The 22,514-nt window shown below is 47.9% G+C and overlaps 1 protein-coding gene across 6 annotated transcripts in view; it reads right to left on the bottom strand.

Annotated features, from left to right (window-relative positions):
* Hlf (HLF transcription factor, PAR bZIP family member) overlaps positions 1 to 20,643 on the bottom strand; it is a 57,733-nt gene extending 37,090 nt beyond the window's left edge. For 3 of the 6 annotated variants that reach the window (XM_087574471.1, XM_087574475.1, XM_087574474.1), the window contains exons 1-2: positions 19,969 to 20,643; positions 17,573 to 17,908 (exon numbers count right to left, since the gene is read on the bottom strand). In XM_087574471.1, coding sequence (XP_087430597.1) covers positions 17,573 to 17,908; positions 19,969 to 20,083 — 451 coding nt within the window. In that variant the 5' untranslated portion in view covers positions 20,084 to 20,643. 6 annotated transcript variants of the gene reach the window in all.
* Between the last annotated feature and the right edge of the window lie 1,871 nt (positions 20,644 to 22,514).

Here is a 22,514-nt window from a genome sequence, read left to right on the forward strand (position 1 = left end):
AAATAAAATAAAATCTGAAATGTTCAAACATCACCAGGAAAGCAGATCACCAGTACAAAAGCATGCATCACATTCCAAAGCTGCAGAGAAACAGACCCCAGAGGCTCAGTCCCTCAGCAGGGATAACCGAGGGGCAGCTTCGGTTTTAAACAGATTGGCAAATTCTCCGGGGCCGTTGGCTATGGAGTGTATAACTGGATGTCTACCAAGAACTAGTGTCCAGGGGATTTGTAGCCATGACCTCTGGCCACAGCCAGGCAAGGTCTGTGGTCTGTGGTTGCCTTTGCTGGGCCAGGGGGCACCTTGCCTGGTCCTTGTTGGAGTTTCCGTGGAATTACATGGTAGAATTTCCAGCTTTCTTGATCTTGCAGCTCCTGTCTTGTGATTGTGGAGCAGAACCAACAGACTTCCTTTCTTCCCATTCTGTCTGCTCACTTAACTAGAAGGAGCCTCCCCAAGAGACTAAAACAGAACCTGCCGGAGGCTTGGAAAAACATTTTTTTCCAGGACACCGGAAACAACCCTGGCCCAGGTCCTTGATCTGCTGCCCAGTGGAGGGTAAGCATCCTAAAGGAGCTTCCCAACCTGCCTTGGAGGGACAGCACATATGTGACACGGGTACTGCCACACCTAAGCATGGCAGGCATTGCTAATTAATCACAGAACTCTTTCCACGGATCAAGGCTGAGCCTCATAATCTTTAGGATGACATTCTAGACTAGGAGCCAAAGCTTACACCATCAACAGTCCTAGAAGCCTGCACCCAGCATAGCAAGAGCTGGAGTGCAGATGGGAAAAAAACTGCCAACAGAAGAGGTAGCTGTGGGCTTTGGGGTGCTCCCCCTACCTTGTATGCTGTCTGGCTGACGAACCACGGCTCACACAGCCAACCCTTGGAGCAACGATTCCAGACAGATAACTGAGGTTCGGAGTGGCTCAGGAATGTTGCAGGAACCAGTGGTTCTCATCCAGAATCAAGGCTGTTTTTAACCCACTCTAATTGTTTGCCTACCTCAAATGGTGTCAAATGTCGGGCATCTAAGCTTTGGTTTTTAAACACCATAATCTCTTATGAATGGCAGGCTGTCAGCTTCTCAATCCACCTCCTTGGTACCATGACTCCAGGAGGCTTTAAAAAAAAATTGTTCTTTTGGCCCCAAGTTTGAAAAAAAATAGTGTTACAGCTCACAGGAGTCTCAGCCCACAGAGTCACATAGCTACACAAAGTACCTGCATTTCACAGACAAGAACAGCGGGGAATAGCTTGAGAATAGTGGTCATCTGTCCAAAAACGCATAACTTCATCCTGCCACGGTGGCTGCCAAGTCTAGATGGGCCGACTCCAAGTTCTTCATTCTTCATGGCTAAGGCTACCTTTGAAGTGGTTTTGCCACATGTTTCCCCTGTTGCCGTTTCAAATCTAGTGGAAATAATAAAGCCATCCCAATTTGAACTTCGCATTGGGTTTTGTTTGGTCCACTCTTTAATTGGCTATCTGACATCTGTGACACATTCGTGAGGAAGACAGGCATTGTTCTCATTTTTATAGGCAAGGAAGTAAAACCCAGAGATGCGGCAGTGCTCTGTTTGAACAGGTGTGGGCCCCGTAGATTTATGTATTGGAATGCTTGGCCCATGGGGAGTGGCATGATCAGGAGGTGTGGCCTTGTGGAAGTGGGTGTGGCCTCGCTGGAGGAAGTGTGTCACTGTGGAGGTGGGTTCTGAGGGTTCTATATGCTCAAGCTACATACGTCCACACAGTCTCCTTCTGCTGCCTTTGGATCAAGATATAGAACTCTCATCTCCTTCTCCCACATCATGTCTGCCTGGACACTGCCATGCTTCCTGCCATGATGATAGTGCACTAAGCCTCTAAAACTGTAAGCCAGCCCCAATGAAATGTTGTCCTTTATTAGAGTTGCCATGGTCATGTTGTCTCCTCGGCCATGTTGTCTCCTCACAGCAATAAAACTCCAACTAAGACAAGTGGCTAGCATGAGAGGATACTTGTAAACTAGTCGCACCAGAGAACTACATATGTCATCTCTTCATTGTCCCCAAGCAAGCAACAGGGGAACTTGTGAAGACTCAGCCTTAGCAGCCTGCATCTGATACTCCAAGCAACTACAAGTGCACTTTAGAAAGCTATTCAACCAACAGACTATGACTCTGACTTAAAATGACAGTTGTCACTCCCAAGTAGGCACAGCCCCAAGCTGTTTCACGGATATCACGTTTAACGTAACTTAACCCTCATGGCAATCTTGTGAAGCAGGCCACCATTTCTAGATGAGAAACCAGGGCTTAGAATGGGATCAATGTTTCATGGCTTCCAACAAGCGCTCTGATCAAACCCAATCTAATTTGGGGACATAAGGGTTCTGACAAGTGTGTGGATGCTCCCGGACCGTGTTTCTCCGGATGGCTCTATCAAAGCTTGCTATTTCTGCTCTGATAATGCTTTCATCCTGATTGCCATGGTTTCTGGCCACTAAGATATGCCCAATTTATTTTTAAGCTGCCTGTCGTCGTCGAGATGGAAGGACTGATGGAGAATAAAAGAAAACAGACTTTGGCAATGTAGTCCCACCATTCTAACCTCCTAGGAACAGACTAAACTCCAAGAACCACTATTATGCTTAGTAAGAGTGAATTCTCTACAACCTATGGTTGAGTGGTTCTCAACCTATGGTTCCTGACACACACACACACACACACACACACACACACACACTGCAGAAGATCATGGAAAATGCAGGTGTTTACATTGTAATAGCAATAGCAACTATTTAGTTATGAAGTAGCAATGAAGATAACTTTACAGTTGGAGGTCACTACAGCGTGAGGAACTTGTGTTAGAGGGTTACAGAATTAGGAAGGTTGAGAACCACTGCAACAACCTTTTACATGAATTCCTTAGCACCCCTCCCGCCCCACCCTCCCCCACCCCCAGGCTTAACCGTACCATCGAGAGCTACAGAGCTACATGGCTTGGTAGATGAAACACTGGCTCTTCAAGCGTGAGGACCCGAGCTCAGATCACTAGTGACCCCATTAAGAAAAAGCACATCAGCCCCCCTTGTCATCTTGGGTTCCAGAAGCAGAAATGGGACCCACCGGGCAATTTGATTAGCGAAAGTAGCCAAATTGGGGTGCTCCAGGTTCAGAAGAGCCCTTGCCTCGGTAAAGTGGGGCCTAGCAAACATCATCAGAGAGACCAGAGAGAGGTCAACCAGCAGCTGATGGGGCAGATGCAGAACTCCTGAGCCAAACATTAGGCAGAGCTCAGGAGTCCTGCTGAGGACTGGAAGAACCAGAGGGGTCAGGGGTAGGCCAGAAGACAGAATCGACTGTCTGGGACTCACAGGAACAAGAGAAATCAAGGAACCTGTATGGGTCTGGCATAGGTTATGGCTGAGTAGCTTGATGATCTCATGGAGCTCCTAACTGCAAGCAGAGGGCTGTTCCTGACTCTTTTGCCTATTGTGGGACTCTATTCCCTCTACAGAGTTGCCTCGTCCAGCCTTGATGTGACAGTGTATGCCTAGTCTTAGTATAGCTTATTATAGCTTGTTATGCTGTGTTTGGTTGATGTCCCCAGGAGTACTGCTCTTGTCTGAGAGGAGGTGGAGTAGGGATGAGGAGGAGGGATGAGAGGGGAGGTTGGAATGTAATATATGAGAGAAGAATGGTTTAAAAAGTGAAGAGTGGTTGAGGAAGACACCTTGCTCAACATCTGACCTCCACATGCACCTCTACACACACACACACACACACACAGAGAGAGAGACAGAGACAGAGACAGAGACAGACAGAGACAGGGAGAGGAAGAGGAGGAGGGGGGAAGAGGAGGAGGAGGGGGAAGAAGAAGGAGGAGGGGAGGAAGAGGAGGAGGAGGGGGAAGAAGAAGGAGGAGGAGGAAGAGGAGGAGGAGGGGGGGAAGAAGAAGGAGGAGGAGGGGAGGAAGAGGAGGAGGGGGGAAGAAGAAGGAAGAGGGGAGGAAGAGGAGGAGGAGGGGGAGAAGAAGGAGGAGGAGGGGAGGAAGAGGAGGAGGAGGGGGAAGAAGAAGGAGGAGGGGAGGAAGAGGAGGAGGAGGGGGAAGAAGAAGGAGGAGGAGGGGAGGAAGAGGAGGAGGAGGGGGAAGAAGAAGGAGGAGGAAGAAGAAGAAGAGGAGGAGGAGGAAGAGGAGAAGCCCTTATGCATATGGCAATAATTCCATGCTGCATTTAGCTGGTTTAAATTTAGGAGGGCTGTACCTAATCTTTTATAAAAGGAGAGTCCAGAGATACCTGGGGGGGGGGGGGTAAGAGACAGGCTGAGGGCGCTTTAGCTGTGATGGAACGTCATCGTTAAGAGGGGAACATGGTGTTAGGTTTGATGCCGTGTAACTTGCCGTTAGCCTTACCTCGCCTTCCTTATCCACACGTGCAGCACATGCCAGAGTACCACAAAATATGACAAGACCCTCAACTTCTACTGCAGTAGGAAAGCAAAGACTTAGCTAATCACATTTCTTAATCATCTTTTTAAATCAACCTCTCCATGTTTTCACTCTAGTCAAGAAAAGGATGGTGATTTTCCTGAGTGAGCTCTCCTAGTCCTATTTCTGTCTCTCTGGGTGGTCCCCAACAGTATTTAAAGAGGGAGCACAGGGTCAGTGAAGATGCTGGCATTGGCAGCCCACGTCCTAATTGTCAGTCCCACTAAGAGTGTCACAGCCCCCACCAAGAGAGCAGTCATCCCTCTCCTTTATGACTCAGAGGTGCCCCTCAAAAGAAGGCAGAAGAGAGCACCGCATACCTTCTGTCATGTTGAAAGGCTCAGGGGGGAAGAGATGTGCAGCTCTGCTGTCTCCTGTCTACACGCTGCAGCAGTGTTGGATGGCAGCGTGGAGGACACAGGGGAAAGTTCCAGCTGCAATGTGTGCTGATCAGAGGAGCTACTCAGGGAAGCTGGTGGTGCCTGTGAAAGGCCAAAAGCAGAAGGGGCCGCCATGGAACTGCTAGCGTGTGCATCTTTCCACAGGTGCAAACGCACGCACGGTCACGGTCAGCTGCAGCCTCTTCGTAAGCCTTTCTTTGGTATATCGGCCCAACCGGTGTGGAAGGGTATCCAGCCAACATCTCTCTTGCACAGCCGTGCTCTCCCATCAGAGCCCATAGGTGATGATGGGAGGAGGAAGGAGACAAACAGTCATTGTACAGCACAAATCAGGAGTTCTGGAAGCGTCTCTTTCCACTCCTTTACAGTGTGGGAAATAAAGGGCAGCAGCCTTACACTGTTGGGAAACAGTGGCGCCAAGGGTAGACGCCTAACAACCACTTCTCCATAAAAGGGGAAAGACGGAGAAGTTGCCCTGATGGGTGAGCTCTCATTAGTGTCTTTGGGAATTGTCTATGGCATCCTCTCTGATGACGAGTCACCTATTTGGTTTTCTATGTACTTACATGGCATTTGGGGACAGAAGCATGAAGATGGCATTGGAGGGGCGGCAGGAGATCCTAACGGGCAATGGCGTGAAGGGGGCGTGAGTGCAATCACAGAAACTGCTGTGTCCCAGGAGCTTTGACCCGGCTGATACATACTTGAGGTTAAGAACATTAGTGTAGTTGTTCTTGGTTAAAGTCCTTAAAGACTGCTAAGTCGAACGTGGCCCCCAAATTATGTTTTCACAGTATCTTTCTTTATAAAATGACAACAGAGAAGGCTCAGTGTTTGGTAAGCCCTTTGCTATGCAAGCATAAGGAACCAATTTAGTAATCTCAGTACCCACAGGGGAAGCTAGGCGCGTAATGAACTCATGGAACCCCAGCAGGGCCCAGGATGACAGAGGCGGGAAGACCCTGGGACTCAGTCGTCAGTTACTCTGGCAGAATCGGTGAGCTCCAGTCAGCGAGTGACACGGCCTCAAATAGTAATGTGGAGAGCAATAGAAGAAGATGCACACACATACATGTGTATGTGCACACCTACAAACGTGTACACATGCACATACTACACACACAGGCAAACAAAGAATGTAAAAACTTTTCAGTATCCTTGACTGGAGATCAAATGATCATAAAATCTAAGTCAATGTGTTGCTACAACCAGACAAACGGAAAGTCAAAAAAGACACAGACGCAAGCAGGCTCAAACACTTCTCTATGCCTACATTGGCTACAGTACACCTAAAACATCGAAGGAATCCAATAGAGCTGGATGCTAGCTTTCTCTATTTAGGTGAGTTTCATCCACAAGCTAATAACAAAATGTATTTTTATATTGATCAAAACTTTTTAAGAACTGCTCATCTCCATGCATGTTGCTGGCCATTTAAACACACTGTGGATTCTGTGAAGAAATGGGACACTCAGCTTCCCTGAAAATGCCGGTTAGTATGAAGATCTCAATTGTAATGAAAGGAAACCTATGCAGTTCAAACAAAGGCCGCACTATGGGGCCAGCATCTGCAGAAGCTCTCCCCAGGCGCTGTTTCTCCCCCCAAGCCTCTTCTTTCTTACTTTTCTACCTTTTCCCCTGTGATCTTTCCAGGGCTCTTTAGCCTTTTAAAAGCAGTATGGCGGGGCTGGGGATTTAGCTCAGTGGTAGAGCGCTTACCTAGGAAGCGCAAGGCCCTGGGTTCGGTCCCCAGCTCCGGAAAAAAAGAACCAAAAAAAAAAAAAAAAAAAAAAAAAAAAAGAAGCAGTATGGCGACAGCAGGATAGCTCACTGTGGAAAGGCACTTGCCAAGTCTGACGACATGCGTTCGCTCCTAGGGCATACGTGGAAGGGAAAGCTGTCCTCTGACTGCCACACACAAACTGTGGCACGCAGTAAGTGCTCACTGGCACACACACACACACACACACACACACACACACACACACACGCACGCACGCACGCGCACACAATTAAATAAGTAAATGTAATTTTTAAAAAAGCTTTAATGGCGGTAGAGCAATACTACTGTATTGACTGAGAGACCACTTCCTCCTCTGGTTCATAGTTCTCTTGAGCAAAACCAAGGCGTGACCTTAAGCCCTTGTCATAATGAATAAGGTGAATTGAGTCTTCAGTGGCAGGCCTCGGGCTTTCTTTGCCCACATCCTTAACAGAGCTCTATAGTACCCTAGAGTATGGTGATCTCCAGCCCAGGTAAACTGACTGCGATGCACCTGGATGACCTTGCTCAGCTGGTTTACAGCACAGCTTCTTATTGATCAGAGCCCTGTGGCAACCTTTCCCTCACTGGCAACCTTTCAGTCTTCCGTGCTACTCAGTTCAACTCAAGAGGCATCCGGCGTGCACGACCGGATAGCATGCTTAACCCTTCCACTGAGAATGGCAGGTTTTGGGCCCAGGAGGGCTGGCAAAGTGTTTCTCTCACAGACATGACAATCCGGGATGGATCCCCAGAACTCACATAAAAAGCAGTGCTGTGTAATTGTAATCCAAGCATTGGCAAAGACGGAGGGTTGGGGAACCCCTGACCAGCCAGTCTAGCAAAACCGACGAGTTCCAGGCCAACAAGAGACTGCGTCTCAGAGGAGGTGGACTGTATTCATGAGGAGGACATCTGGGGTTGTCTCCTGACTTCCATGTGCACACCACATATATGCATGCATGCATGAGTGCGAGCGTGCGCACACACACACACACACACACACACACACACACACACACACACTTTTTGGCAGCTCTAACGGACCTGTAAGGAGACCTCAGCAAAGACATCAAGGCAGGCTGCTACCCAGAGCTAATTAGAAGAGCAAACATCTCTCTTCCCCACTCAAGGAGCTCTGCCAAAGCACTCATTTCTGTCGATTCATTTATGCAATTCCACTCTTTGCAAGAACATTCTGTCACAGATGATTTAGTGTTGCGGGTCCCACGAGCATCTCTCTGTAGCACGCACTCATTGTTTTTTAGGAATCTAGGGCCTGTGGGGAAAGAGTAGAACGCCAAGGGGTTTCCATTAGACACAGCCATACCTCATTATAAGATCCGCAAACCCCAAAGCATTCTTGCATCAATAATAACAATAAACATCCCAGATTAACTTTTAAAAATAAACCTTTCAGGAACTTGGTATGATTGGTCTTTTTTCTTTTTCAGGAGAGAACAGAAGACTGGGGAGACGGTGACTTCAGACGATAATGCTAACTGTTAAAGTCGGAGAACAAACACGGAACATCTTGGAGATTTTCATATACACAATCAGCCCCAGAGTCTGTGCCCACGGGGTGCCGCTGGAAGAGGAGTGTGTGCTGAACAGTTCCTTCTCTGGTAGAGACTGGATTCTGTCAACATCCCTCGAACTGTCCAGTGTGTGCAGCAGGAAGTGGAACTGTACAACTGCTTTTTTATTTGTTGATTTTTACCTAAGGAAACGGTTTGGGTTATCATAAACCTTCCAGTCTCCTGGAATACCACCTCAGTGTGCACACACTTAGGGGAACCTACAGAAATCATTTCATGTGTGCCCCCTCCAGCAGCTACCTCCCATCCTGTTGCCTCTCACCTCCCACCAAGCCTCCTTCTCTAGCAACACCCGCCCCATCTCCCTCATACATATGCATACTTTAAGCACGAGGAACATTCATTCTGGTTTCAGAGAAGAAGGGAACTGCAAATACAAGGTCAGAGAGCAAGCATGAAGCAGCGATGATCCCTTCCTTTCTCAAATAAAATTAATAACCTGGCCAGAAACTACTTTTAGCTGGAAACTACTACTTCAGTTAAGCCTTATGATCAAGAACTGCTTGTACCACTGAGGCATTTGCTCCTCCAACACTTGCATGTACACACACACACAAACACACACACACATACACACACAAACACACAAACACACACACAAACATACACACAAATACACACACAAACACACACACATACAAACACACAAATACACACAAACATACACACAAATACATACATACGCACAAACACACACACAAACACAACACTTGCATGTATATACATACAAACACGCACAAACACAAACACACATACAAACAAACACACAAATATACACAAAAACACATACACAAACATACACACAAATACATACATACACACAAACACACAAACACACACAAATACACACACATAAACACAACACTTGCATGTATACACAAATACACGTACAAACACACAAACACATACACAGACATACACACAAATACACACACAAACACAAACACACATACAAACACACAAATACACACACAAACATACACACAAATACATACATACACACAAACACAAACACACACACAAACACAACACTTGCATGTATATACACACAAACATGCACAAACACAAACACACATACAAACAAACACACAAATATACACACAAACACATACACAAACATACACACAAATACACACATACACACAAACACACACAAACATACACACATACACACAAACATACACACAAATACACACATACACACACAAATACACACACACAAATACACACACACAGAAACACACATACACACACACACAAATACATTCATAAAAACTGGTTCAATATACTTATTTGCAAACCTAGTAAGCCATATAAAATAGAGGCATTTAAAAACAATGAACACTAATGGGCCGAGTTTATTAAAAGCTATTTTTTACTCCTACGAGGCCAGCTCTGCATTTGGACATTTAAATTCCAAACCATTCAAATCCCTCCAACTACTTCCTTGCCAGAGAGTGCTTCCTCCAATCACTAAAATTATGGGCTTTACAGTGAAACTTAAGCCCCATGTTTGAAATTACTTCATCTAGATCAATTAGAACATCGTGGTTTTTTTTTTAATCTGTTTGATGTTGGAGGAAGGGTGTTTATTTTCAAAATCAGGAAAAATAAGGAAATCCTAGTTTGCCAGAGGAAACTATTGTCACATTTCTAAAAATGTTTCACATCTAACCTTGAACCCAAATAGAAATGTTCACGTGCTGTTTTTCTGTTCATAAGTGGTTCCCCACTGCCTCCGGAACACAGTTCAGACTCTGGTGCATGATATACATGAAACTGCCTCTGTGATCAGCCACCACGGGACGCCCCCATTCTTCCTGGTCTCCAGCAGACGGGCACTGTACATCAACCACACTCAGACTGTACCTTGCTGCCCAAGCACACTGAACTTCATGCCTCTACCACTCTGCTCTATGGCCCACTCTCTAACCTGGCTCTCTCACTTCTTCTGGGGCCCCTGGCACGTGGTCCAGCTCTTCCAGGAAGCCAGGCCTGGGGCACCCTTGCCCTGAGCCATGGCTGCTTCCTGTGAGGTCTGTGAGCTAGGACTGGCACCGGTCCCTTCCATAGTTTCAAATGTTATTCTGCCTACTTCACTACCATGCCACCCTCCTCTTTTCAATAGACACCTCAGGTCTCAATGAACTCGCCACTTGGCACTGAGAGCCAAGTTTGTCCTGGCACTTTTCTGTGTGCTTGCAAGTTTGAACTTCCCTCTGAAATGGCCACCCTCTGGAGACTAGCAACCAAATCCTCCCCTCATCTATCCTCCCCCAGGAGCACAACGGAAACAAAGCAAAGCCTGATGCTATTTCTGGGCCTGTCCATCCTGCTCCGGGCATCTTACAACCTTCTGTGTTCCAGTCTAATCCCTCAGCACTAGAGAAAGGCAGCAGCAGACCTGACTTATGAGAAACGCTAGTGTCTGCTGGGCTCTCCTTGCAAAAGGAAGGTTCAGGAAGTCCAGGAATGTACACAGTGAAAGAAAACGGGGAGGGGGAAGCGTCTTCTGAAATATTAACAAATGGTTTTGCCGGTTTCCTGGAGGCTCGCCTAAACTCTCCTTTCCCGACACCCCGAGAAGCCCTCCTGGCTTTCCTTTCTGCGGGGTTCAAGGAGCACTCATTAAAACTTACTGTAAAAAAAAAAAAATCAGGCTGTGGCATTGAAAGGTTTACTAGGAAATAGCTCTCGGGAGACAAATCCAAGCAAGAACTTCTTCAAGATGCCTTTTGTTGGCTTGCTTCAGTTTTTAATCCTGTAAGGGGAAGCAAATAAAGGTCGCAACACCCCACGGCCACCTGAATAAACCCCAGAGGCTAAGTGAGGGCCAGGTAAGAGGAAACAGAGGCTGAGGAGAAATCCAGAGTCCTGGACCTGAACTGTCTCTGGTCAAGAGGACAACATCAAGAGTCTCCTCAGTCCCAGGTTCAGTCCTCTAAGGGAGTGACACTCGCTGGCAATTGGGGATACTGCTCTGGCTGTTAGGGGTACTTCTTGTGTAGGAGGCTCTGTGCTCAGTGCACTGCCACACGCTGTCTCCTATGACCTTCTTAGCTCTATGGAAAAGATCCTGCAATTTTTCCAGAATTCCAGATGGGAGCACAGACACTCACATCACTTAAATGACGTACCTGAGCTCAAGTGGGAGCCTGGTAGTGGCCAGATCAGGATTCCCGCTTGGCTCTGTGGGAGCCTAGAAACCATTGCTACCTGGTACGTCGTCGATATCCACAGATCAAACCCGGGACATCCTGAGAGTCCCGGTGTGGTGCGCTATCACGTATCTTAAGAAATTTCAGTTTATGGCAGAAAACAGGGGGTCCGTGGCTTAGGTGAAGGTGTTTACAGGGATTATGTATGTCAAACACAAGAGATGGAAAATTGTTAACTATGAGTGTGCCCGACCTTACAGAACCACGCCCTGTACCACCTGCCCCTTCCCACCGTTTGGTTGCTGTTAATGAGGTTTTTTTCCTCTTTTTTTTTCCCCCTTTCTCTATCTTCCTTCTCCCCTTCGTTTTTCACCGCTAGGACATAAAAAATGATTCCTGGGTAGAAGTGATTAGTGCTAGTTGGAAGAGAGGTATCGGAGACACATAATAAATCATCGCTCTCTCCTCACCCTCTGGGGTTCTGTATTAGGATGTCATCCAGGCTGTCTCCTGACTCCCCCACCATCTTTCCCTTCCCTCCACCTAATTCTGTCTTTCTAGTGCTATCTTTCTAGTCTGGTAGGCACAGCACTGAACTGAAAATGCTCTGCCAAGACCCTTGGCAGCAGCCGGTCTCCAGGAATCCTGCCCACAGCCACAGCACAGGAAAGATAGAGGAGATGGGGGCCTTTGAGAGGCAGGCCAGAGGGCCAGGCTTAGGGGCTGGCTTGCATGCGCCAGCAAGAACAGGTTTCCCTAGCCTATCAATGGTCCTCCCTCTGGAGCGCAGCATCTTCAACACAGGGTCAGGATCGCTGGAACTTGCTATAGTTTTCCTGGGTAGAGAAGGAGTGGGGGAGGAGTGCAAGAGGGTACGGGGCGGGGGGGGGGCACAAGCTAGCACACTACCCAGAGTCGGGCAAGCTCCACAGGGTATGGCCATGTGCCTGGAGCACACGGTCCTGCAGGCAGGCAGCCAGGGTGTCCACAGCTCCCATGAGAGGTAGGGGTGGGGGGCGTGGGGGGTGGGGGCGGATGCGGGGTTCTTTCCCACCGGCAGAACAGGAGTTGCTAAGCCAGGGGCAATACTGCTAGGTGAACATCAGGAAAGTGATTTGTTCTAACCCAGGAGGGAGAGAAAGGTCAGACTGGCTACAAGAATGATTGCTGGGTAAGCTGAGGGAGGTTAAAAAAAAAAAAAAAGAAGCATGTCCTATTTTTGCAGAGGGAAGAGGACTAGATGAACAAATCCCTAAATGGAGAACGGGGACAGGGAACCCAGCCATTTTTTTTTTTTACCCTGTCACTGCTCTCATAAGGACAGTGAGCTTTCCTGTACTGGAAACTTCACTGTATTTTGCCATCCTTTATCCTGTTTAAGCCCGATGAACCTCCACGGAGAGGATGTTATTTATAGTCTCCATTCTATTGCTAAGTAAACTGAGGCTTAGAGGGCTTAAGAAGCAGGCACAAGGCTGGAGAGATGGCTCAGCGGTTAAGAGCACTGATTGTTCTTCCAGAGGTCCTGAGTTCAATTCCCAGTAACCACATGATGGTTCACAGCCATCTGTAATGGGATCTGATGCCCTCTTCTGGTGTGTCTGAAGCGAGAGACAGTGTACTCACATATATAATGTAAATAAATAATCTTAAGGAAAAATAAAGTGGACACAAAATGAGCTGGCAAGCCAGGGGTGAGTCTAGAATGAAAACCTCAGCCTCCTGTCCCAAAACCTGCATTCCTACCACCAAGCTTTCTTGCTTTTCATTTTCCTCCCCAAATATCTCTTGTCACAGGCAAGGGACTGCTATTCTGTATATGCCAGCAACCAGGACCTGAGACAGGTCCAGTCTGTTCCCTCCCAGGGTATGGTGGACAAGATAAGTAAATCTAAGAGACCACATTCAGTATAAACTGGGCTTGCTCTCTCTCTCTCTCTCTCTCTCTCTCTCTCTCTCTCCCCCCCCCCTCTCTCTTTCTCTCTTTCTCTCTTTCTCTCCTTCAGAATTCCCTTGATCCAAATGAAGTAGAAGCTCCCAAGATTCTTGAGGTGGTATACAGGGCACCATGACTCACATGGACCTCAGCCAGCAGGTGGACATGTGCCGGGTGGGAAAATATGTGACAGGCAGATCCTTAACTCGAGCTTCACCTACTTTCCTCTGCAGGACTTCCCATACTCCTGAGTCCACTGCACAGAGTTCCCCCACATAATTATACAGATCCCAGAGCTTGAAACTGCCTCCCAAGTCAAAGCCCTACCACCAAGGACAGGGAGCAGGAGGAGGGTACAAAGTCCAGGCTGCAAAGTGTCCCTGTCTCCATCTCTCAACGCCATTTGCTCTATGTCCTCCTCTTCCCATCTGTGAGCACGTGGAAGGGTTTTCACTTTTCTGTGTACACAGCCTTCATCACAGCTCAGTCCCCGGACTCAGAAGGGAAAAGAAACCCTTCTCAATTCTCAGCTGAATCTGGGCCTTAAAGTGGCAGGCACCCTAAGCTATTTAAACACACACACACACACACACACACACACACACACACACACACACACACACACACAAAGAAATGGTCTCAAATCCATCTTTACAAGCACAGGGTTTAAAAATATCTCTGCCTTTGTCTGCAATGGATGACTTTCCCTAAAGGGACAGCTGTCCTTAAAGCAGTTACTCAAGTCTCAAGGCAAACAGATTCTTATTTTTCCTAGTACCCAGCCTACAACCCCCAGGAGCACGTTCTCCCTGCTACCTCTGATGCGATCTGACATGCAAATGCCAAAGCCTACAGAATGATTCTTCCCATCTGGCTGGTCTGGGAACAGCCAGGGTACAGCACTCAGGCTCCCTGAAGCCCCTGGATTCAAACCCAATACTCTCCCCACCACGGCTTTCAACGCGTCTGTACCACAGGTCTTCAGGAAGTTTTATTTCTTCAGATACTGAGTCGTGCTTTGATCGCACACCTACGTGAAGGAACCAGGTCTGAATGTGTAACATGGGGAAAGGGTCAGGGGAGCAGTCACAATAAATGGTTTCCAAGATGCACAGCTATGCTCACCTTGCCATCCTAAGATACCCTTGAGGTAGACCTCAACCTGCATAATTGTCAGTCTGGCTTCCCTCACTACCTTTCACCCAGACAGGTAGCGCTATTGACACAATGCTACTGAGCATAGCTCAAAAGTTGCATACTGGACAAACAGTCGAGAGCAAGCATTCGAACTGGGTGGCATCATCTCCTGGTTACCCTGATAACGTCATTCTATCCCCTAAAAGTGCAGAACACTCTTATTACTATATGACCTTTTTTTTTTTTCTTGGCAACCCAATGTCTCTTGACTGTCTCAAAACATTTGCCACAGAGTATTATAGGATATAAAAAGCACTCATTTGTATGATAGTAGCCTAAATTAAGTCTAGATTTTGCTGTCTAAGTTGAAGATCCAGGACATTAATTTTCAGCTAGGAGTGACTTTATTCCCAGGTGACATTGTGAGGTGGCTCAATACATTCGTGTTTGCCACAACTGGAGAGTGGGTGTCCTTGGCATCTAAAGAAGAGAGTAGAGATTTCCCTTAACTTCCTATAGTCCACACAGCCATATACCACAAGATTTACCCTCAAGGGAGAGTGGCCAAGGTTGAGATCCCTCAGTTAGACTGAAATCTCAGTTCCCAGAATGCCCCTGGCTATATCTGTGCTCTTCTGTTCTGAAGACTCATTTTCCTCAAGATTCACTGAGTATTTCTATTTTGGGCATCCCTGTGAGCTATGCAGAATAGTTAAGAACTTTCACCCTTTTCTGGTCTGTTTGAGATAACACAATCAGCAAGCCCATGTCCCCTAAAATTCCATTTCTCAGTATAATCTTTATTATGAGCAACATTGTATGAATGGCAGAATGCGAATTCTTTTAATCTATTGCATTTGGGGAAAAAAAAAAAGCTTTGATTTGTTTTTCCCGTTAGGAATATCACTTGGTTTTTCCATTCGAAGAACAGAACTGTATTGAAATATTAATCTACTACATTTGAAAGGATATTTAAGTGGAGGGATTGTTTTCAGATCCTTCGGTATGTTTCTTCTGTAACTTAATAAAATGCTACCCACAGACACTTGGGAGTTCCTTGCTACGGACAGCAACTTGAACTGGGGAATCCCCATCACCTGAGTCATGGACCACTGTGGACTCCAAGGAGCTCTGACACATGGCTGAGCCTCAAATCCTATGATCCCAATTCTTCACTCTCAGTAGGAACACCCTAGATGATGCTCCCTGGACAAAATCTCCCGTTGTTTCTCTCCAAGGGGAGTCTGTGTAACTGAATCTAGTGGCTTCAGGAAGGTATTTCAGGTGACAAGGACTGTCATAACGGTAAAAGTTCACGACAGCCGCAACCTTTCAAACAAACAGAACACCCGAAGCTAGCCACCTGACCTTGGTGTATTGTCTTTCCCAAAAGAACCCCATCAAATCAAACGGTATCTTTCTATTAAAGGGGAAAGTGGGGCTCCAAGAGGTTATGCCACTTCTAAGGTCGCTCAGATACACAGTAGGATGCGGGACAAACCAGTGCCCTCTCTCTGGGACTCCGATCCCCCCCCCACCCCCCGTGACACACCATTACCTCTGCTGTGTGGAGACTGTGTATTTTGCTAGCTGCCTCACACAGTGAAGAAACTGAAGACATTGACACTATGCATTCTTTAGAGTGGGTCATCTAATTCACATCAAGAGGATAGTGTAGCTTCCGGGGATATCTGGAGGTTAAAGCGACATTTCAATAGCACCTGTGGCCTAGAGTTATCGACTAAAGTGGATTTTGGAGATGGGGTAAAATAGAATTGAAAGCCCAGAGATCTATGAAAGGCGAACCTGAACTCCCGGCTAACCTATAAAGGTAGGGGCTCTCTTCCTCCTTCCTCTCAGCTCCTATCCAGTTCTGCGTGTGACAGGAAATTTCTGCATGGGGACATAGAGTTCAGCAGAAACTGCTAACACAAATCTCTCATTGTCTTGTTTTCTGTCTTTCCCTGTAGCTAAGGGCCTTCTGATCAGTGACCTTCCTGTCAATGTATCAGTCTGAATAGTTGTTCCAGGTACCTGTCCACGGAATGATCTTTCTTTCTGCTTGTTTTGTGCCATGGTGTGTTAAAAATACGGATCCGGGACTGCTTCAGTCTGGGCCTCCCCCTGCCCATTTGGCAAGGGGATTTTAAAGCATAGTTCTTTGTTGGTAATGTTTCTGTGTCGTCTTCTTAGACATTCTTCATTATTTATTTGTGTATATGTGTGAGTCTGCTTGAATATGGGAGGTGGGGTGTGGGTGCATTTGTATCTGATTTCCCAGGGCTGGCTGTCCACTAACCTCAGAGATCCTCTTGAATCCACCTCCCTAGCACCAGGATCACAAATGAGCCACTGTGGGTGGCTTTTTATACGGGCACAAGCCTTGATAAAGGTGGAATAAGCGTGATGAGCAGACGACACTGAAAACCATAGAAAGGCAAGATTGGCTCATAGGAACACAGTGCTATGAAGAAAGAGGTTTAGCCTCGGGCAATAGGAGAGCTTACATTTACTTAGATTCTTGGTCTTAGTCAATGACCAAAGGAGATGAAACAAATGAGAGAGAGAGAGAGAGAGAGAGAGAGAGAGAGAGAGAGAGAGAGAGAGAGCTGTCCTGCACCTCTCCTCACATTTACCCCTTTAGGCCAGAGAAGAATGGATATGGGGTAAATTTCTGAGGTCTACCCAAATTGTCCAGCAAGATCCTATTACCTTAGTGTTAGGAGACCAGGGGAAAGGGGTAGGGGATAGGATGGATGTTTACTTTACATTAACCCATTAGCCCATTCATTAACTCCAGGCTGGAACATCACAACCTGTAGCCTATGAATCGACCACTCAGAATTCTCCTAGGAGTTGGTTAAAATGAACAGTCAGGGTTCCAACCCCAGACCCGAAAACACCAGCTTCTTAAAGGCGGGTCCACTGAGTCCGACTCTGCAGGTGAGAGCTACGCATGCTCACTGAAGGAGGAAGGATATTCAGAACAGGAAGAGAGGGCTCCTCTCGAGAAACATGTGTTAAGAGCTCCTGCTCATGCCAATCCCCCCCACACACCGCTTCCGTCCCGTCCCCTCACATCTAAAGGGTGTGAGTTTACCTGGTCTGATGGGGTTCTGCATACAGTTCGGAGACGGGATGCCAGGGTGGAGGGGTGCCGTGGCCCGGCTGCTGAGATCCATGACTGAAGGAGCAGTGGAGGAAGCAGGTTGCAAACCAGGAGGGTGAGGGCTGTGGTCGTGCTGCGATGGACTAGGGGGGATGCCATTTTCTGACAGAAACTCCTCCAGGTCCATGTATTCCAACTGGAAAGTATCTCCGTCATAGGGAAGGGTTTTGTCCCATAAGGTGGGTCCCAAGAAGGCCGACTGGGGGACGGTCGGGCTGTTGCTACCATCATCCAGCTTCTTACCTTTGTCTCTGTCTTTGCTAAATGCTGAAAAAGAAAGGGAAGGGTGAGCTTTGTTTTTAAAAACAGAAAAGAAAGGGGGTCATTCTGTCACCAGCCTTCCTGCCATCTGTTACAAAACTACTTCTAGGGGGCACTGAGGCCTCTGGGTGCTGTCTTTTGTGGATCTAGAGTTTCAACATCTCCTTATTTACTTTGGAAAGAAAACACTGGTTTGTAGGACGGGCTACCGACTGATCTGGAATGAAAACAAGAGAACAAGCCTTAGTGTTATTTGAAGGGTCAAGTCACTCGCAATCTATTCTGGGAAAAGAACACCGGAGAGTATATACAACCGATGTGCTTTTTAAGGGGACCACCGACAAATTGAGATGATTCTATCTTTCAGAAAGTGACAACAGCAAGAACCTGAGGTCATTCAGACTTAGAAACACCGGTATTCATGGTATTCATGCTTAGTCTGAGTAAGCAGTCCCCGCCCCCACCTTCCCTCATTACTATGCATCTAGTTTCCACGTTATTCCTTTTCATTTATTAGCTCAATAATTATCCCCATTTACAAGGAAGATAAGGATGCTCCCATCATAGAAGGAGCCTGTGGAGGAGGTTTGGAGGGTGGGGGGTGGGTGAGGGGGTAGGTAGAGATGAAGAACTTTCAAACTCATCCATTAGCTTAGCAGGCCACTGGAACACATACGAAAGGACTAAGTCGGTTTTAAAAGGTGGGTTCCTTTTCCCCAAACATTTAAATATCACCTAATTTGCAAAAAAGAAAAGTATACATTTATGCATCCCGTCACAAAGCAGTACTATACAAAGGTGCTGTGTTCTACACTATGAGGGGAAGAATGCAGCTATTTCCTGCCTTGAAATACAGCTCCCCCGGATTGGTCTTTACCGAGCTGCAGTTTTGCCAATATTCAGGTGTGGGTGGAATCAGGGATTACAGAATTTGATTCCGAGTTGTTTTTTCTCCCCCTTAGAGAAATGTAGTCCCAACGCCACCCATTTGAATCTTCAAATCCTCCGCAGTTTCATTAGAGAGTCAGACTTAAAAACATCGACCACAGAAGCCTTCTCCCCAGTGCTATTCCTTAAGAAGCAATGCGGGAGGACATTGGGGGCGGGGGAGGGGGGCGGTCTGTACGCGCAATCTAGCACCAGCAACTCTTGCAATGCAACAGGCGTTCTTTCCTAGGGAAAATGATGCAAACACCCCGAAGCTATTTGCAGCCAAATAATCTTTTCAAGACTTTATGCAGGAACAGCATGATTCGCTTTTGTCACTGTGATAACACCAAAGGCAAGAAACTACACCGGCTCAAAACACAAATCCGTCCGGCCTCAGCTGCGTTCCCAACCAGGTCTCACATGCAAAACCCCCTCCCCACCATCCCCTACCCCTGTCTCCTCAGCTCCAAGCTACAGTTGCCTAGGGAAGGTCTGAGACTTACCAAGAAAAGGGCTCAAGCCAGAGGAGGCTCCTGCACGCGGTTACACGTGAGCCTGCTCAGCTCTCCCCTCCCACCGGGAAGAGAGCACCGGGAAAGTGTCAGCGCTGGAGGCGTGCACCGCTTCCCGCCGACAGACCACTCCCCCCCACCCCCACCCCGCTTGGTGAATTGCAGGCCAGCGGGAGAAAGCGCCTCTCCGCTCGCGCCGCGTGAGTTCACAACACAAAACAGTAACACAATCCGAAAATATTCAGGCTGCCGACTGAGAACCCCCCACTTACTCGGACCCCTCCCCCGCCTCCAACCAGCCACCTCCCGCCCTTTCTCCTCTCCAGTCCCGGAGACACACGGGTCTCCGCGGAAGCGCACACCCTGTCACTCAAAGCAGCGATCCTGACCGGTCAAGTTCACCTGTCACCTGCGCTGCAGGACAGACCTAGAAAGGCGGGCGAGCCAGGTTCCCAGCGCTATTTCAAATGTGGGATCCTCTTTGCACTGGGGAGAAAGAGGGGGTGAGCCCCCCAATTTCACTAAAGCGAGGCGAGGGGAAGAGAGATGCTGGTGCCCGGCCGACCAGGGGGTCCCTGGGAGTGTCGTCCCTTCCCTGAGCCCAGCTGCCGAGGCAACGCTCACCGTCTTCAGGATGAAGGGGGAGCTTCAGCGGGTTCTCCAGCAGGGACCTGAGCACGCCGTAGGGAGGCGGGATAAAGGTAGGGTTCAGGGGGAGCTGTCGGGACATTTTCTCCATCGTGATGCACGCAAATTGTCTTTTAAAAAGAAGGCCAATCGCCGCCCCAAAATGTTGATGAGCTTTTTTTTCCTCCGTCCTTTGCCAACCAAAAGTACTCGCTTTCAAAACAGTGCAGACAAGGAAGGGAAAAAAAAAAATCACTTCTGTCTTTGTAAATACATCAGCGTACAAATATCAAAATAAAATAAAAATAAACAAGAAAACTTTCGGGTTCTCAGTGCTGACAGTCCAGGGAAAGAAAGCGCACCGAGCGCCGCGGACTCCTCCGGCCCTGTGTAGGATGCTCTTTCTCACCTGCCTCCAACACCACTCAGTCTTGCAAAATGTTCAAATTTGCAAAGGGGGGCAGAAAAAGGAAAGAAAGAATAAAACACGTAGACGGCTGCAGATGAGCAGAAGGCAAAGCGCGGGCCCCGGACCCTCGCGCGAGCACCCGAGGCTGTGCGGTCCCGCCCCACCCCCCTCCCCGCCGCGGCCGCTGCTCCCCGCGCTCCGCGGCCCCGCAGCGCCGGGCTCAGCGCATCAGGCAGTCCATGTGCCGCTGCCCTGACAAGAGTGACGTCAGGGCCCGCACCGCGCGCCGATAGGCGTGCAGGGGCGGGGCCCAGATAGGCCCCTCCCACCCGCCCCGCCCTTCCAGGGCTGCGTGTGTAGCATCGCCGCACGCGCTGTTTTTCCCGACCTTGCAGCGTTGGTGGGCTGCTAAAAGCGCAGGTGCCAGATTTCCTAGTTCGCTCACTGCCTTGCGCTGGGAATAACTCCGCTATCTCTCGCCCTGACTCCTTTTGCATGCTAGCTCTTTTTTTTCCTCCCAGAGTGAGCAGGGCGATGAGAAATTCCTGTCAGTGGTTTTCAAGGTGGAAATAAATTGGTGATTTAAAAGGAAAAAAAGCAAAAAGATGGCCAAGTGGCATCCGGGATTTAAACTAGACCCCCTGGGGCGATGTCCTGGTAACCAATGGTTTTTAAAGCTGCCTCAGGTAGCTCCAACCAGAGGAGGCGTTTAGGAGGCTCCTATTTGGATGGACGTAAAGAGAATGACTTCTGGGTAGTTCTCCTCAGTTCCTGATGAGTTTAGTACCTCCTTCTAGCCCCACTCCATATCCGACCTAAAATATCAACTTTCTTGAATTCTAAACAGCGTGGCAAACGTAGAAAGGAGACAGGAGCTGTAGACTGAGCTGAAGTGAACTGGCTCCCACGCTGTCGCAGGAAATTAACAAGACATTTGCATGCAACAGAAGGATGGCAGGAGAGACTTACACACTGAATGAATATTAGGAGTATTTACAAGACCCAGCATGGCTGTAATTGGGCCAACTTAGAAGGTCTGAATACTAATTAAAATACATTTGTAAACTATTGGTTAAAAGGTTAGGGGAATCTTGATGTTTGTGGCTTCTTCACTTCCCTCTGGTTTTTGACCTTGGTGCTGAGGGCCTCAAGGTGTGGGTAAGGACACCCAGGCAGAGTGGATGCGGTGGAATGTAGGCGTTCTACCCTCATCTGCCAGGAGAGCTGAGACCCACGAACAGTATCTCCACAATCCTCTTTCCGCCTTACACTCCCCCACCACCAATTGCACATTTCTTTTTTTTTTTTTTTTTTTTTTTGGTTCTTTTTTTCCGGAGCTGGGGACCGAACCCAGGGCCTTGCACTTCCTAGGTAAGCGCTCTACCACTGAGCTAAATCCCCAGCCCCCAATTGCACATTTCTATCCAACACTAAGTGTCCCCCTGTCCTGTGGAGGATCGTGTGTGATCGGGGTTTTTGTTTTGTTTTGTTTTGGTTTTTTGTTTGTTTTTGTTTTTTGTTTTGCAGTACTGATGATTGAACTTAAGGTCTTATCCATGTCCAGCCAGTGCTGTCCCATAGTGAGTTGTCTCAGACCTTTGAGGAAGAGTCTGCAAGACGCTCTTCAATGAGACATAAAGGTCTTCGTAAGCATAGACTGGGTCCCTGGGGTAAAATATTACTGGAGTCCCCCTCCCACACCTTGCTACCAAGAATGGAGGGATAAGAAAGGGAGGAGAAATCTAAAATTCAGGAAACTCTGAGGTCCCTGGTCAGGGGCACTGGAAGTTCGTGCAAAGTGACCCTGGCTCTTTATGTGAGCAGAAGTTTCCACTCAGGTGGCTGATCTCGGGGCCTTCATTTTCTCCGGCTTGACACCTGGGCAAAATGAGTGGTAAGATGACATTCTGAGATGCTCTTGTGATGTCAGATTCCAGAAACAAGAATCACCTGAGCCTCCGTGGTCAATGCTGTGTGCATTTAGTGAGCACCACAGCACGCCACTGACTGGGCTGGGGCTGGTCAGAGGACACATAAGACATGGCTGTACCATGGAACGACTGCCACAGAAGCAAATGGAGCCTGGTCTTCAAAAATCAGGAACAGAGAGAGCGGACATGGGCATCTGTTATTG

Source organism: Rattus norvegicus, chromosome 10 (assembly GCF_021556685.1).
Source record: "Rattus norvegicus strain SHRSP/BbbUtx chromosome 10, alternate assembly SHRSP_T2T, whole genome shotgun sequence".
Classification (NCBI taxonomy): Eukaryota; Metazoa; Chordata; class Mammalia; order Rodentia; family Muridae; genus Rattus; species Rattus norvegicus.